At 39.8% G+C, this 16,772-nt stretch overlaps 1 protein-coding gene across 1 annotated transcript; it reads left to right on the top strand.

Annotated features, from left to right (window-relative positions):
- The first annotated feature begins 6,112 nt into the window (after positions 1-6,112).
- LOC134388615 (hepatoma-derived growth factor-related protein 3-like) lies at positions 6,113-8,149 on the top strand. The gene has a single exon (XM_063111803.1). It carries the CDS (start codon positions 6,504-6,506, stop codon positions 7,092-7,094), a length of 591 nt encoding a protein of 196 aa, XP_062967873.1. The 5' UTR covers positions 6,113-6,503; the 3' UTR covers positions 7,095-8,149.
- The last annotated feature ends 8,623 nt before the right edge of the window (positions 8,150-16,772 follow it).

The following is a 16,772-nucleotide window of genomic DNA, read 5'->3' on the forward strand; positions in this document are numbered from 1 at the left end:
GTGATTCTGTTTTGTTCCAAGTCAGTCAACTTGCTTTAAAAAAAAAAAAGTCATCCAAACTTTAAAACAACAACAACAACAACAACAACAACAACAACAACAACAAAACAAAGCTTCTCGAGTAGTTTTCTTGTCATACAGACAAACCCTTTATGGTAAAAATGGTATTTGATTTTCGTTTTTGCTTAAAGCAGTTATTGCAAATTTAAAAACTGATCACAAATTCCCTGCCTGGGCTCTTCTGACCGTTTTATAAACTAGTTACTATACTGCCCTCTAGTGGAATGTAATGATTTCCTTGCCTTTAGGGTCTTGCTTAGATTTTAAATAGGACCCCATTTCTTATTTATTATTGATAGTATTAGGCTCATTTGAAGATATGGCTTATCTACATATTCTATAAAACTCTTTTTAAAAAATTACTTATTATTTCACTTTTAGTCGTTTGAACTATGAGACTTGCTTTCCACTAAGCTTCTATCTTCCTACAGAGCAGTTCTACCTGGTGGGCACGTCAGTCCTGCTCTTGCAGTTTGCTCCAGGCTCAGAAGGCTAATCACAAATTAGTCCACAGCAGTTCAGCCTTGGTGGGGAGAGCAGGCCTCACCAGGGCACAGGCCAATTGTTCTGCACAGGGGTTGCAGTTAGAACTCAAAGAAACTGCCTGAAATCATCCTTTTGTGCCAGTCCCTGTCCAGCTTCTCCTCAGCTGGATGTGCTGATGTTGCTAAAGAGGATCAGAATATGCCACCCCCAAATATGCTACCTTGGCAGAAGGATTCTTTTGAGCTTTAGGCAATGGAGAAACAACAGTTGCAGGAAAAGTTCTCTGCCCTCCCCTTATCTGCCTAAAAGCAGGGCATAAGTTTTCCTTTGAGGATGATTATGCCTCTGTACCAGGAAGAGGAGACAGACCCTTACCACTGGTGATGGCCAGACACATTGAGATTATTCTGCATAAACAGATCTTACTAAAATAACCCTTCCTTGCTTAGTTTCCCTCATATATTTCCTACGTACTTTCCCCAAATTTACTGTCTCTAGAAGCCCAACGCCCCTTTCCTTAGTCTAGTCACTTTTCCATAGTATGTCACCCTTTGTTAAAATGGTATATAGGTCCCCAAGTTTAACCACTTCTTTGTGTTTTCACGTTCTTTTTGTAAAGCTCCTGTGCACGTCAAAATATTAACATCAAATAAAAATGGTATACCTTTTCTCCTGCTAATCTGTCTTTTTATCAGTTTAATCTGCAGGTACTCAGAAAGAACATAAGCTGGTGGGGGATAAACTTTTCCTCTCCTATAATCCCAGGTGTGGAGTTGATCATGGAAGAGGCAGGAGGTGGGTCAGCAGCTTCCTCTCCGCCCTCAGGGGAGCACCTTGCAGTCGGTTCAGCTCTCGAGTGTTGCTCCCTCATCTGACTGGGCAGCCTCAGCTGCTGTGCCTGACAAATGGCAAAAGACAAGAAACCAACCACACAAAGAGCCCTGCGTGCACTTTGCCCCGCCTCGTCTTGACTTTCAAGTGGCTTTCTGTGCCTATGAAATGTTAATCCTCATGGGTGAAATCCAAACTGGTTTAACCTCAGAGCTACAAGGCCCAGCTACAATGGTGAGCAAGAGGGCACTAAATTTCTTCTCCTGAAATACAAGGGATCTATTCAACAAACTTGCAGTTCCCATACAAAAAGCTCTTCTTGTATCAGATCAGCAAAGGAAATCGGTCCGAGTGCAAAGATAATTTTAGATTTATGTTGTTTTCTGTGGAAAAGTGAAACCCAAGGGAAGACCACTGTAGGACAGAGCAAACACCTCTGAAGGTGCAGCATTTCTTAAACTTAAGTTCTGAATGAGCAGTTTTGTGGTTTTAACAAGCACCTCCTGGGGGATTCCAGTACAGACTGTTGGAGGGTTGCCTGCATTCTGAGGAGACGTTGTCTGCCAAGATTCAATAGCAGACACATTAAAACTATCAGGAAACACAAGGCCATGACAAATAGTAAAAGAAGAATAGATATATTTACATTTTTGAAGGTTTGGCCCAATCAGACTTTGCTTGGTCCACGTAAATGTCAGTAGATAGGTATTTACAAACAATAAACATATGTTTAGCATCCTGAACTGTACTTTTAAATAACACATTAAAGAATAGTCTTGATTTATGAAATGTGTTAGTCTGTAGTTAACATTTAAGACAATTAATGATGATTAATTAACATGTAATTTTTACTATGCAATATTAACTTAAAAATACCTTTCATGACTCAAGGAATCAAGTGGTTGTGCAAACTTTTGTAGAAGGGCCTGGCTTGCACAAGTATCTGTTTCCATTTTGCTCTTGTAAACTGGACCTTCAGATCTTGTTGATGTGTTTGATAATTTCAACATAAAGAGAAAACGTAACTGCCCAGGCATACTCTGTGTAGTGTGGATCATTCTTTGTAAAATCTGTTAACAACCAACTTTATATGAAAAAAAAAAAAAGCGGTTTAAGAAAAAAATCTCTCAAAATTTACTTTTCTTAGAAGATTCTGGTATTTGTATTAGGAAATCTAGTTTAACCATATATTTTAATTTTTTGGCTTATTCATTTAAAAAAGATAACTGGGTGCCTGTTTTGTGCCAGGTACTCTTCTTAGTATTGGTCTAACTCCATCTTTAAAGCAATTTTCAGTGAATATAATTATACTGATTATATATTATGTACTTCCCTGTGACTAATATAAGATGGAATAGTTAATTTCAAAAGAAATTATTTTCTTGCATGTTATTTTAGTGAAAGTTCTGCTTCCTTTTCCCTCATGCAGAGAAATGTGTTTTCACCTAATGCAGAGGGGCAGAAATGCTTTCTCTTTATGTTGGACTCAAGGGCCAACATTATTCTAGCGACTGTAGGACAGGTGGCAGACATGTTCTCGTGTCCTAGTTGCTGCCATTGAAAGTTCAGGAGTTTGCCTGAGATCATAACCTGCAGGTTAGATAATGTGTCATTGGAGAGAGATCCAAAAATTTCCAGTTGAAAACTATGCAAAAGTCAGTGTGTTTTGATGTCTTATTCAAATCACTTAGCAGAATACATGCTATTTTCATTTACATTAGATACATGAGACAGTTTTCAAATGAAGTATATAGCTTTTTAGTAAAGACTGAAATTCAAAATTGCCTGCAAGGTGAATAAAAGCATTTTAAGGAATGACAATAATTTTATTTCTGTGAAGATCATGTGGCAGAACAGTGTTGGTCAAAGCTAAGTTTGGTTGCTCACCACAGAAAAGACAAAAAAAAAAAAAATCAAACACTCTGATAACAAAAATAACCGGGAAGGTGCCTTTTCTTATCATTGACGTCAGCTGGGAGACAGAAGGGCAAGCTCGGAACCGCTTCCCCGACTGATCAGAATTTGGGGCTTTTAAAGGGAAGGAAAGAATGTGGGTGTGCGGGTGGTAGCAGCGGGGTGGGGGGAATGGGAGACCCCCAGGTGCGTTGAATCAGATGTCAGGGGCTCATGATGGACAGGGACTTGGACGTCATGAAAACTGTGACTGGTGGTCTGGTGAGTTTCTGGTTCTGACCTGGAAGAGAACTCAAAAACACCAATCTTAGCCATGTATCAGTGGAACATAGAGCATCTGACTCTGACTCTCACCAAATGTCCATGCTTTGAGCGAGGTATAGATTAACGACTAGAAGGCTTTGTTCACACAGGCTGATTAAGCAAGCGTGAAAAGCAGAAAGGAAATTTAGACTCTGTGAAAGGGCGGGGAGAACTGAGCCCTAGTTTCTAAGTTCTTAAGGTAGATTAAGTAAGGGAAGTGGAGGAAACGGGAAGGAGGCTCAGTTTTGCTCTTACCCCTTAAGTTTATGGAGGCTACGTACAGGATCAAGGAAAAGTCTTTTAAAGAAACTCTTAAGGGGGCCCAGTTTCAATCACTGAGTCTAATTCTTCATTCTCTGGACAGGGAATCCATCTAAGAAATAAATAGAAGTATAAAAAATATATTTTTTGTTTATGGCTAAGGGGAAATATGAGGTTACTTCAAAAAGTTCATGGAAAGATTCACATTATCTTTTAATTCAATTTTTTCATGAATTTTTAAAGTACCCTCCTATATCATGGGATAAGAACTGGATGTAAGGGAAAATATGTTCATGATGAATGAACAAATAGGAAATTTCATCAGAGAAATAGAAACTACTGAAAAATAGCCAATGGTTGCATTCTAAAACTAAAAAAAAAACAAAAAAACACAATATCTGACATAGAATTCACAGTGGAAATTACAAAAAAAGAAGTCAGTGAATTTGAAGATAGAAGAATAAAAATTATCTGATTTAAAGAACACAGAGAAAAAAGATTAGAAAAAGAATAATGGGACATATCTTTGGAAAAAATAAGTGCCCCTTGGGAAGGAAAAACGAGCCAGGGAGATAAGAATAGGAAGAAGATTTACTTCTCAATGTACACCCTTTTATGTTATTTAAAATTTTAATCATCTGCATGTATTACCTATTTAAATAGAAACTATGTACATACTGGGTTAATATGCCCTAGACTTAACCTTGGTAATTCTCATTGAGTGGGTCTAAGAAGAACTTTTTAAAAGTTGATGTCGATATGAACTGATGGTTAGGAACAACCATCCTATGACATATGCTGTTTGTATCACTTATTTGTGATAATATGCTGCCTCATAAGTGAACGTCCCTGAGTATGTCAAGACTCCAAGCACCTTCAAGAGAACGGAGGGTGTTAAGTATTTATTGAGCATCTGCAGCACTTTGCATATGTTATTACATGTAGCACCCAATGTGATAGACACTGTGTATCCATCTTTCACATGTGAGGGAAATGAGATGTAGAGAGACAAGCAATTTGTCCAAGATCACACAGCTGGTAGGAGCTTGAACTGGACCTGAACTCAGGTCTGATACCAGAGGTGACCACATGCTACCCACCTGAAGCCCCCAGCGCAATGCTATGCAGTGAGCGGAGCTTGAAAAAGGATTTGTTAAATGAATGACTAAATAATGTGAAAACTTTCTGAAATGCAGGCACTTCACTACTAATTAGGTATTCAGGAAAAGTACAAAAGTTCTATTCATTATGTGCCTGCCTGGACTGGTTCTGGAGCTGTGCCTCTCTACAAGAAAAAAACAGTGATTAGGAACTGGAGTTAATTATACAAATGTAGGTTACATAATGCCTTCACCAGAGCAGAAATTTGATTTCAGTTTTCTTTATAGTAAATGACCAAATGTAGTGACTCTTCTTTTTAACTGGTTGGTCCTGACTGGTTAATAGCTGGTCATTGTAGCTGAAATCTTCTAGCCCCTTCTCTTATTTGTTACAGGATTATCTGTCTTATTCCTACTTGTTGATGCTGGTCTAGAGTCAATTTTACTTAAAAATTTATTTATTTTTGCAAAGGTAATATGTGTATATGGTGCAAAATGTAAAAGATATGAAAGGGTATTCAGTGAAGTCTCCCTTCTACTGCTGCCCCTGGCCACCTAGTTTGTTTCAGAGTCAGCCAATGTCAACTATTTCTTTGGTACCCTTCTGGAGATACTCATGCATTTACAGGCAAATATATGTATGTTTTCTTTCCCCCCTCTTATTTACACAAATATTTTTGATGACATAATATACAATATCAACCTTTCTGCATAGAAAGGTTTCAGTTAACATTATCCTTTGGAGATCATTTCATCTGTAGTACCTAAGGTCTTTCCTCATTCTTTTATAGCTTCATCGTTTATAATTGTAAGGATTACCATAATTTATTTAACAAGCCCTCGACTGATGAGCATATAAGTTGTTTCTAGTCTTTTACCATCATCAGCCTTGCTGCAATGAATAACTTTGTGCATGCAGGCATCATTTTAAAGCCATCTCATGCTTTCTTTCTTGCTTTTGATTACATTTGGTCTTATTTCTGGTGTATCTGGTGGAGCCCTGAATATTTTAATATGTTCAACATTTGGTTTGGTGGCCTAGAAAGCAGCCAAGATCAAGCTTTCTAAGTCTGATCAAATAGATACATATTCCTTGAGTGCCTCCAAAGCAGAAACCTTAAAGCCTTAAAATAAAGGAAGTTTGGAGGAATTCGGAGAAGGCGCGAGGCCCGGCGCTCGCGCCTCGCCCGGGAGCCCGGGAGGGAGGCCGCCGGTGGCGGCATGAAGCAAGCGACGCGGCTCCTGTAAGCAGCGCGCGGCGGCGGCGGGGACCTCGGAGCGGCCGGACGCGGGCAAGCGCCGAGCGGCCGGGGGCTCCCCTCCCCCGCTGCCGGGCCGTGATTTGCCGGGCCTGCTGCGCCCCCCGCCCACCCCTCGCCTCAACCGCCGCCTCGCTGCTTCCCCTCGTCGGAGCGGCCGCTCGCCCGCCTGCCCACCCGCCCGGCTTGAGGCCCGCGGGGAGCGCGGCGCAGTCCGTCGGCCCACGGCGGGGCGGCCTCCCGGCGTCTTCGCGGCGACCAAGGACGACCGGGAAGAGGAACGGCCGGGATGGCGCGTCCGCGGCCCCGCGAGTACAAAGCGGGTGACCTGGTCTTCGCCAAGATGAAGGGCTACCCGCACTGGCTGGCCGGGATTGATGAACTCCCAGAAGGAGCTGTGAAGCCTCCAGCAAACAAATATCCTATCTTCTTTTTTGGCACCCATGAAACTGCATTTCTAGGTCCTAAAGACCTTTTTCCATATAAAGAATACAAAGACAAGTTTGGAAAGTCAAACAAACGGAAAGGATTTAATGAAGGATTGTGGGAAATAGAAAATAACCCAGGAGTAAAGTTTACTGGATACCAGGCAATTCAGCAACAGAGCTCTTCAGAAACTGAGGGAGAAGGTGGAAATACTGCAGATGCAAGCAGCGAGGAAGAAGGTGATAGAGTAGAAGAAGATGGAAAAGGCAAAAGAAAGAATGAAAAAGCAGGCTCAAAACGGAAAAAGTCATACACTTCAAAGAAATCCTCTAAACAGTCCCGGAAATCTCCAGGAGATGAAGATGACAAAGACTGCAAAGAAGAGGAAAACAAAAGTAGCTCTGAGGGTGGAGATGCCGGCAATGACACAAGAAACACAACTTCAGACCTGTAGAAAACCAGTGAAGGGACCTAACTACCATAATGAATGCTGCATATTAAGAGAAACCACAAGAAGGTTATATGTTTGGTTGTCTAATATTCTTGGATTTGATATGAACCAACACATAGTCCTTGTTGTCATTGACAGAACCCCCATTTGTATGTACATTACTCACATTCCTCTCTGTTGTGTTTGGGGGAAAAAAAACATTTTAGCCTTTTTTAAAAGTTATTGATTTAATTTCATGTTATTTGGTTGCATGAAGTTGCCCTTAACCACTAAGGATTATCAAGATTTTTTCACAGACTTATACATGTCTAGGGTCCTTTTATTAAGGCAGTTATGATCATCATTTTCTTGCCTTTACCCCACCATCACCAAACACTCAGTTAAATATAAATTAGCATCTTTTTAGATGACCACTCAACATAATACTTAAGGATGGAATTTCCTCTCTGTGACAGAACCCAGGAACTAATTCCTAGATACATAATGTTGGTATATTGAAGGTGAAATTAAAATTGTCCTTCAGTTTTGAGGCCATGTGTAAAGTTTAACCATACTGTAAAATATCTATTCTGTATTAGAAATAGCTAGTTAACAACTTAAACTTCTCAAAATTCATATTGTTATGTATACAAACTGAGTTTCTACATGTGAAGTTAGTCAGTCTTTTTGTGTTACTCCAAAATAAAAGCAATGACATTTTTTCCCAATGCCAATACAATTTGAGCTAATCACTCAAGATGGGTACTTTACATTTTAAATCTGGAATCAGCAGCAGCCCTATGGGAAACCAGACAAAACATCAACTTTTAAATATAGACTTTTAAAATGAATTCTTTTCTTTTGGAAGTAGAATTAGAATAGTTAATCTTTATCCACAGACCATTATTATGTGTACATTATTGTTGCTATTGTGATAATAGAGAATTTTATTTATTTTTATGCCAGCTTATATTGTGAGAATACATTTAGTCAGTTTGGGTTTTATCAATCCTGTTATGCTTGTCCTTGGAACATCTTTCGCGTATTCAAGGTTTGTAGTTGAAAAGTTTACTGTAAAAAAAAAAATCAAAAACAAAAAAATGTATTGTTTTTACAGAATAAATTTATTGGAATGTGTAAGAAAAAAATAAAAAATAAAAAATAAAAAAAATAAAATAAAGGAAGTTTCATAAAAGTTACTCCAGTAATCTTAGAGATGAGGGACCGTTTATAGCACTTTCAAGATTATGATGTGATCCAGGTGCCCAGACTTCCAGCAGTAGGGAAGTCTGACAGAAGGGCTCCTGCCCAGGATGGGTGGAGAAGCTTCCAGAAGAAGCTTACAGAAGTAGGTAGGATTGTTCAAAAGGTCACCCACGTAGCCTGTTTTTCCTTAAGGAGAACCACGAGCATGTGGCAAAGGGCAGGAAATGACCACTTAGCTCAAACTCCACAAAGCAAATATGGGCAGATTTAGAAAAGATTTAGTCAATCCTTCTGGCATTACAACTTGCAAAGGTCTCTTATGAGCATGTGAGTCAGCGTGGTGCTCAGATAATGGGCACGGTAGTGTCAAAAGACAAAAGCACAACAAATTTAGTTTAAAGATCTTAACTGGCTTTTATTCACAATTCTGGAATTCCTCTGCCCTGGAATTGTCTGGCTAGAAATGTGGTCAGACAGTATATGTGGATAGAAAACTGAAGTGAGTTATAGAGCTTAATTGGTTACAGTCTTATTTGAATCAATTGGCTGCATAGGACTGATTAAATCTCAGCTGCTGTGACTAACTGAAACTCAGCTGTTACATGACAATGCGCCTATGTTAATATTATTTAGCATGAATGACTCCATATTGGCTTGGTCTGTGGGAGCCTAGTCCAAATCAATGGTCTCCTGCAAATTTTATTTAACAGTATTTAACATCACATGCTCTAGAGTCAGGTAGTTAAAATCTCGGCTCTACCATTTATTAACTGTGCCGCAAGTAATTTTGTGCCTCATCCCTTCTTCTGAAAAATGCGGTCAATAATCAACGCTACCTTCAAGGGTTCTTGTGTAGTTTAAATGGGGTAATATCTGTAAAGCATTTAGCAGAGTTCCTGGTACCTAATAAATGCTTGATAAATTGTGGTGGTGGCTAATTACTATTTAAGGAGAAATAGCAAATGTGTCACAACTTATGTCCGAACCACAAGTGCACTACTTCAAAATTTAGTGAAGACTTGTAGAAATAAATACATTTTGTATTTATTCTTGGCTATAATGTTTCTAGCTACAGGGCTTTGATTTATTTTGCACCCTGGTGCCAATTGCAGGGGGACGACACCTCCTAGAGATGAGAAACAGGGACCTGAATCGGGCTTTGCTGAAGAACTGTAGCTTGGAGTCCCTGGGATATGCCATAAAGTACCATAATTGATCAGTTTCTTACGAATCTTTCTCTTTTTTCTTTCTTTATTCATTATTAGTGGAATTTATGAGGAAAAAAAGAGTCTTGCTCCAGAGAGTGTTCAGGAGAGACGTCTGTAGCTCTTCAAGCCTCATAGAATACCGGAAAAATCCATTATTAGGTAGAGTGATGGACTATGTCTTTTCTGAGATTTTTTTAAACAAAAGAGTGAACACAGCTTTTTTGGTACAGTTTAGGAACACAGTTATCTGCACGCAAGTGAATGAACGCGGTGACAGTGCTTTCTCTCGACTTTATGACAACTGATCTAGGAAAAGGGCACATCAATATCTTTTAAATTCGTGGGCAGTTAAAAATGACGTTAAGTTTTATTTGGGGGCTACTTGAGATAATCAGATATCAGTTTCCAAAGAGGAAATGCAAATGTTAAGCAAAATATGAAGTCGAACGGCACAGCTACAAATACCCTGTTTCTGCACAATTTCATGAACAGTGCATAGAAGCTCCTGGTGTCTGGGATTTCCAGAGGTCCGATTTGGGATAAATTTTGGAGAGAGGGAAGGGAAGGAGGGAAGGAGGGAAGGGAAAGGGGGAGATCGGATAAGGGGCATAAAGAATAAGTATGATTTTTAACAATGAATATGCTAATACAAAACAAATGAAAAAAATGAAAAAATTAGCATAATCTGTTAATTCTGGGTCTGGAGAATGAACAAGTTACTCTCCAGGATAGTGGAAGGGGAGAAACCCTCCCCAGATTTACACAGCTCCATCACTGGTCTATAGGAAAAATTAAGCAAACTCACATTTTCCTTATCTTTAAGATGTTTGAGTGTATGAATGTTTGTGTCCCCACCTACCCCCCAAATTCATATATAGAAATCCTAACCTCCAAGGTGGTGGTATTAGGAGGTGGGGCCTCTGGGAGATGATTAGGTCATGGGTGTGGAGCCCCATGATTGAGATTAGTGCCCTTATAAAAGAGACCCCAGAGAGCTCCTTGCCCCTTCCACCATGTGAGGACTCAGTGAGAAGATGTTGTCTATGAGAAAGGGGGTCTTATCAGACATCTTATCTGCACGTGCCTTGATCTTGGACTTCCCCACCTTCAGAACCATGAGAAATAAATTTCTGTTCTTTGTAAGACACTCAGTCTATGCTATTTTGTTATTGCAGCCTGAACAGACTTAGATAATTAATAACCATTATTATTCTTCAATTAAAATGTTACTCATGTCCAAATATTGGTCTATTGAGGAAACTTGAAAGTGAAGGGCTATATTCACTTCCTACATTTCGCATGTAGAGAAGCAATTTACAAAGAATAAAAAGCTGAGAAATATTTAGTTGAGCATTGTGGAAAGCAAGTTTTTTTATGCCTTTATGGTTTCCATTGGACAAGTACAATCATCTTGGCTATGCTAGATCACAAAGAAAGTGATTTCTGTTTTTAATTTTCCTTTTTGAGTGTCTGAGATGATTGCTTAGGAATTAAAGTGGGCCAAACCTATATAGACTGGAGGGAAAGGAAACAGGACTATTTCTTAATCTGTTGAAGGCCACAGGTGCGGTGCTATGCAATATAAAAACAACAAGACTAAAAAGTGAAAGACTCAGTCATTGGATAAAGTTATTTATGTGATGCTCAATAAACATTCCCAATATTTTTCACTAAACTGACCTAATTAACCAACTGTTTTGAATCCTAACTTTGAATCCTAGACCTGAAGTCTAGTCCTGGCTCTGCACTGACTTGCTCATGTGACCTTGGATATAGCCCTTCACTACTTTAGGTCTCTCTCCCCTCTTCTGCAAACCGAGAGGGTTAAACTACGTGATTTCTATGACTTGTTTTCCTTCCTTATTCTTATTTCTCAACAGAATTTAATGTGGGTCCTCTTAGAGCAGAAAGGAATTTCTTCTAAGAGAAACATAAATAACTTCTACATTGTTTATTAACCATATTAATCATGAAAATTACTATAGATTCTTTCGAAGCCCAGCATTCTGAGCCATGGAAATTTTCTCCTAAAGCAGTGATTCTCAAACTTGAGCCTGCATCAGAAACACCTGGAGGGTTTGTTGAACAGATTGCTGTGCCACACCTAGGGTTTCTGATTCAGTAGGTCTGGGTGGGGCCCACGAATTTGCATTCCTAACAAGTTCCTGGGTGATGCTAAGCTGCTGGTTGGGACAAGGCTGTGACACCCACAGGTGCAAATGCCTCTCAGGATGGCGTGTTGCCTCCCACTCCTCAAGCTTCAGGATCTATTATTATGTTCACCTGGACAGAATGATGGTGTCCTTGGAATTAGAGCTGTCAAGAAATTTAGAGGTCAATCAAACCAATTGTTTTTGATGGCTTGGGGTTTTTTTTGTTTGTTTTTTGTTTTGGTTTTGGTTGTTGTCACTTTTTAAAAATCTGTTCTTTTAAAAAAGTTTTAATTACTATTATTTTTTTACATTCTATGATGTTGTTGCAGAGCAGTTGGCAGGAAGGGGGCGAGGGGAAAGGGGGAGGAAATGTGATAGAAGGAGAAGGAAGGAGGAGGGGTGGGATTGAGGCCTGTGGCACCCCCCTCATTCCCACAGGGGAGACCAGGGGACTTCCAGTGGTGGTTTGTCATTGCTAGGCTGGGTGCTGATGTCAGGGGGATGTGGCAAAAGCCCACACCTCCCACCACCCCAGCTTGGGAACCTGGGGCCCTTCTTGCTGCAGCTTGGTGGTTGTTGCTGGGCTGGATGCATGTGTCGAAGTGGTGTGGCCAAGGCCCTCGGCCCCCTACAGCCCTGGCTCAGGAGACTTGGGGTGCTTCCTGCAGTGGCTTGGCAGTCATTGCTGGGGTGGTTGTATGTGTCAGGGGTGTGTGGCTGAGGCCCCTGGCCCTTCCCCCTTTCTGATCGGTAGCCCAGGGGACTTCCGGTCTTTCCAGGTGTTATAGGTGTTCTTTGGTGACATGAGAACTTTACTAGTCACTATCAAACTTTGTCTCTGGTTGTTTCTTTCAGTTTTGTGTTGGATTATTTGCTGTTCCCACCATTTAAACTCTGCACTGGAACTAATTTGCTGTCCTTTGCTTGCTTCTAAAATGTGGGAACTTCCTGTGGGGACTAGTACTTGAGCTCTGTGGTTGAGCTAAATTGCTGCTTTGCTGCTGATTCCCTGAGAAAGGCTTTTTGTGCAGCTCAGGGTTTACTGGTTGACTTTATAGGTACTTCTGGGTCTAGTGAAATCCGGTGCACCTGGGTTGTGTAGAAACTCTGGTCTGGGCCTGAGTCTTTTCATCAAACTATACCCTTTGCAGTTCTGTACTCCCAAGCAGTCTCCTCTGAGTGGTTCTATGCTGATTGTGGGGTAGATCAGCTGACCTTGCTGTGCCCCAGTGTTCTCCTGGTGGGCCAGTCTCCCCCACTGCCCGTGCTCCAAACACTTCCCATGGGACGGGCCATGTGCAGGTCCCTTGTGATGACTCACTGGCCTCTGAGTGGCTCCTTTTTTTCAGTTGTTGCGGCTCCTCACTCTTATGTGGGTCCATGGGAACCCTTTTCTCCCCTGCCGCCTCCAAGCAATGCCATCTGAAGGGCACAGCTGCAGCTTTTGCCAGCTCCTGCTCCATGTCCTCAGAAGCTCATCTGGAAGTGGTGGGGATTCGAAATGGTCAGAGCGGTTCTTTCTTTTTCTTACTGTGGCTTCTCCCTCCTTCCTGAACTCTGTAGGTCTCTCCTCCACTTCCCCTGAGCTCCAGCAGCCCCAGCTTGGCTGTTGTTGCTTTTTGATAGTTGTAAATTGGTTGATTTGTGGGAGAGAGAGACGCTGGGGACTGTCTATTCCGCCATCTTGACTGGAAGTCTGTCATTGTTTTTTGGTATAGGAACTTTTCAGTATTTTTTTTTTTCAGTTGAAATCCTGCATAGAACATCAACATATAAAATATATGAAGGTGATATTTTATGAGTTTATTTTATAAAAGCTGAAATTTATAACGTGTAAGAACAATGAAGCTATTTAAAAAATACAAACTTTAAACGAACTTTGAGTTAGATATAATAGTAGCTTTTATTAGCTCCCTATTATGTCTTAAGTGCTGTTGTAAGTGCTTTACACATACTAATTCATTAATTTCACTACTGTACTATAAGTTAGTGCTTTTATTATCTTCACTTAACCTATAAGAAAATTGAGGCACAAAGAGGCTAAATAATTGCCCAAGATGACTTAGCGAATAAGAGGTGGAACTGGGATTCTGGTTACAGTTGTGTATCAACTTTACTATCTATTATTTTTCCTTATTTAAAAATTTTAGTTGCATAATGAGAAAATTCTACAGAGAAGTAGCAGCAAATGATAATACAATCGTCCCTTGGTATCTGTGGGGGATTGGTTCGAGGACTTCTGTAAGGATACCAAAATCTGAGGATGCTCAAGTCCCTTATATGAAATGGTGTAGTATTTGTGTGTAGCGTATGCACATCCTCCTGTGTACTTTAAATCATCTCTTAATTACTTATAATACCTAATACAATGCCTACGCATCACTTCATTTATGTGGGTTCAACATAGTGCTCATTGTGCAGCAAATTCAAGTTTTGCTTTTTTGGAACTTTGTGGATTTTTTAAAAAAATATATTTTTGATCTATAGTTAGTTGAATCCACAGATGTGGAACCTACATATATGAAGGGCTGACTGTAGTTTATTATCCAGACTTGCAAACTCAATGCATTCTTCAGCCAAAATGGATTCTAATGCTTGTAAGAGAATTTAGTGGGAAATGTTTGATTTCAAAGTAGGCATACTCACAATATCCAAAAACATCCCCATTCCTTGTCATAATTATAAATGCCAGACAAATAACATCCCAAACTTAATAAGCACTAAAGCTAATATTAGTTCTCTTATGATTGTACAACTGACTATCGCATGTGACAGGAGAATGCATCCCAGCAGTTGCCCTGAGCCTTGCCTGGCATTGACTGAGGGTGGCACATATGTCCTCACTAGAAAAATTGTACGTATGGAAACACACAGGCCTGGGGTTTTGAAAAACTCTGCTGAACAAATCCTTTCTAATCTGCCAAAACTAATGCCATTTTGTGCCCTGCTCAACATGTTGACTTCTGTTTAACCTCATTTTTCTTCTTCACTGGCTAATTACACCTTAACCTGAAAGCAAGCCGTAAAAGGAAAATAGGTTTTAGGGAGCTGATAATCTATTACAGCAGGTGGCATCAGTGGTCTGAGTGTTAACATCACAAGATCCCTGCCTCGTGAATCACAAGACACCTAGTGAATGATGTTATCAACTTATTTTTCTTAACATGTTTCCCTAAAGTTATTTTTAGTAACAGGGGCTTTTGCTATATAAACATTATCTAACCTGCAGAAAGCGGGAGCTCTCATCTGCTGACATCTGATTCTTCATTGCATGCAAGTTTCCTATAGGTAAGTCACCCCCATTAATAAATATCTGTGTATATCTCTGAATGGACCTGCCTACTTTCTTCTTTGGTCTCAAAGTGCCTTCTCAATTTGGACAGCACTATACTTTAACTCCCTCCTCACACACTAATCAAAGACATTTTTAGATGTAGTTGAAGAAATATAAAAATGGGACAAAGCTGGCTTTAGTCTGAGATCTGCAAAATGTTGGCTGGCTCCAAGGAGCTAAATAGACATGTAACATTTTAATAGATGAAACATTTGGTTGTACATATTTTTATTAGTTTTAAAAATAGAGTTAAAGATAAAAGAAAAACTAACCATCTGTGAAGCCACTGAAACATCTGTGTGGGAATTCTGTGGGAACACAGTGCCTTCCTTCTCACTTTACAAATGAGGAAAGTGAGGTCCAGAGAGGAAGTGACTTGCTCAAGGCCATTTGTAGAACCAAGAGTAGAAGCTCCATCTCCACACTGCTGATGCCGGGCTCCTGCCACCCGTCCTCCCCTAGGTTATTCATGTCATGCTCTGCAAAGGGCCACGGTCAATCAAATGTGCTGCCATCTAAAACTCTCTTTCTGGGTATTTTGGTGCTAAAAAGTCATCCTATGAAACTAACTTCCATTAAAATTAACATAATTATTATGTGCAATTTTGGACTATAGGTAAAGTGAAACAAATTAAGAAGAGAGATAGTATGATGAAAGACTAGAAATACTGTCCTACAAAGAAGGGTTGAATGACCTAGAAATATTTAGCCTGGAGATGAAAATTCTTAGAAGAGGCAGGGCAGGTGTCTTAAAATACCTAAAGGGTACTCACGTAGAGGAAAACACAGACTTACTCTATATGGCTCCAAATATAAGCTGGTACCCATGGATAGAAGGTACAGGAAGGTCTTTCTGGCACAGAGAACCAAACACTCACCTGGGAGGTGGTGAGTTCCTCACCACTGGGTGTGTTCAAAACACTGGATAAGTACTTGGCAGGAATGCTATAGAGGAAATTTCAACATCACATTGAACCAGATAACCTTTCAAGTTCCTGGCAATTCCCAGAATCAGATTCTCTAAAACGATATCTCAAAACTTCAAAAGTAAATATAAGTTTAAAAACTACTAAAATTGCTTTCTGAAGTTCTTTCATGCAAAAATGAAATAAAGATGAGTAGAAACTCTAGCACCATATTCACTAAATGCTTGAAAAAATTTAAGGAATAGAACTATAAACTATCAGAAATGTACATCAAAATAAGAGGAGTGTTAGGATGAAAGAACAACGTGATACCATTGTTTACTGATTTTTTCACAAGCCCCAAATAGGTTTCCATGGGGAGCAATAAAAAAAATTATGCTGTCATTGCATGCTTTCAAAGATCTTGACATATTTTAATCTTTTGGCAATTGGAATTCATAAATACATAATCTTAAAAAACTCTCCATAATTAAATCACCTCTTGGTAGGAGAGCAAAAGTAAGCATAAAAAGAATTTATTTCTCATGGGCCTTTCTAGCTACGGTATTTGACAGAAAGAAAGTAAACAGTGACTGGGTAACATAAGTCAAAAAGAGCTAGCACATTGATTTCTTTTACTGAGTAGTTTGTTTCCTGATATTACACTAATTAAGGGAGGTTAGCTTTGTGGCTGGCCATTTATAGACACATGCTATGAGAACCGGGGGGAGTTCCCAATGCATAGCAGGCATTGGCAAAGTACTACTGGGGAAGTGCTAGACATGCTGATTTACTGTGACCACATGAAAGAAAGATGACTGAGAACATCTCTTAGTCCTCACTGGTGGTGGAAATCTGTTATTTCAAAGGAGAAGCATATGCTTCACATCCTCTTT

This window comes from Cynocephalus volans, chromosome 10 (genome assembly GCF_027409185.1).
Source record: "Cynocephalus volans isolate mCynVol1 chromosome 10, mCynVol1.pri, whole genome shotgun sequence".
NCBI lineage: Eukaryota > Metazoa > Chordata > Mammalia > Dermoptera > Cynocephalidae > Cynocephalus > Cynocephalus volans.

Coding starts and splice junctions, on each gene's coding strand:
- LOC134388615 (XM_063111803.1), top strand. CDS start 6,504: ATGGCGCGTCCGCGGCCCCGCGAGTACAAAGCGGGTGACCTGGTCTTC.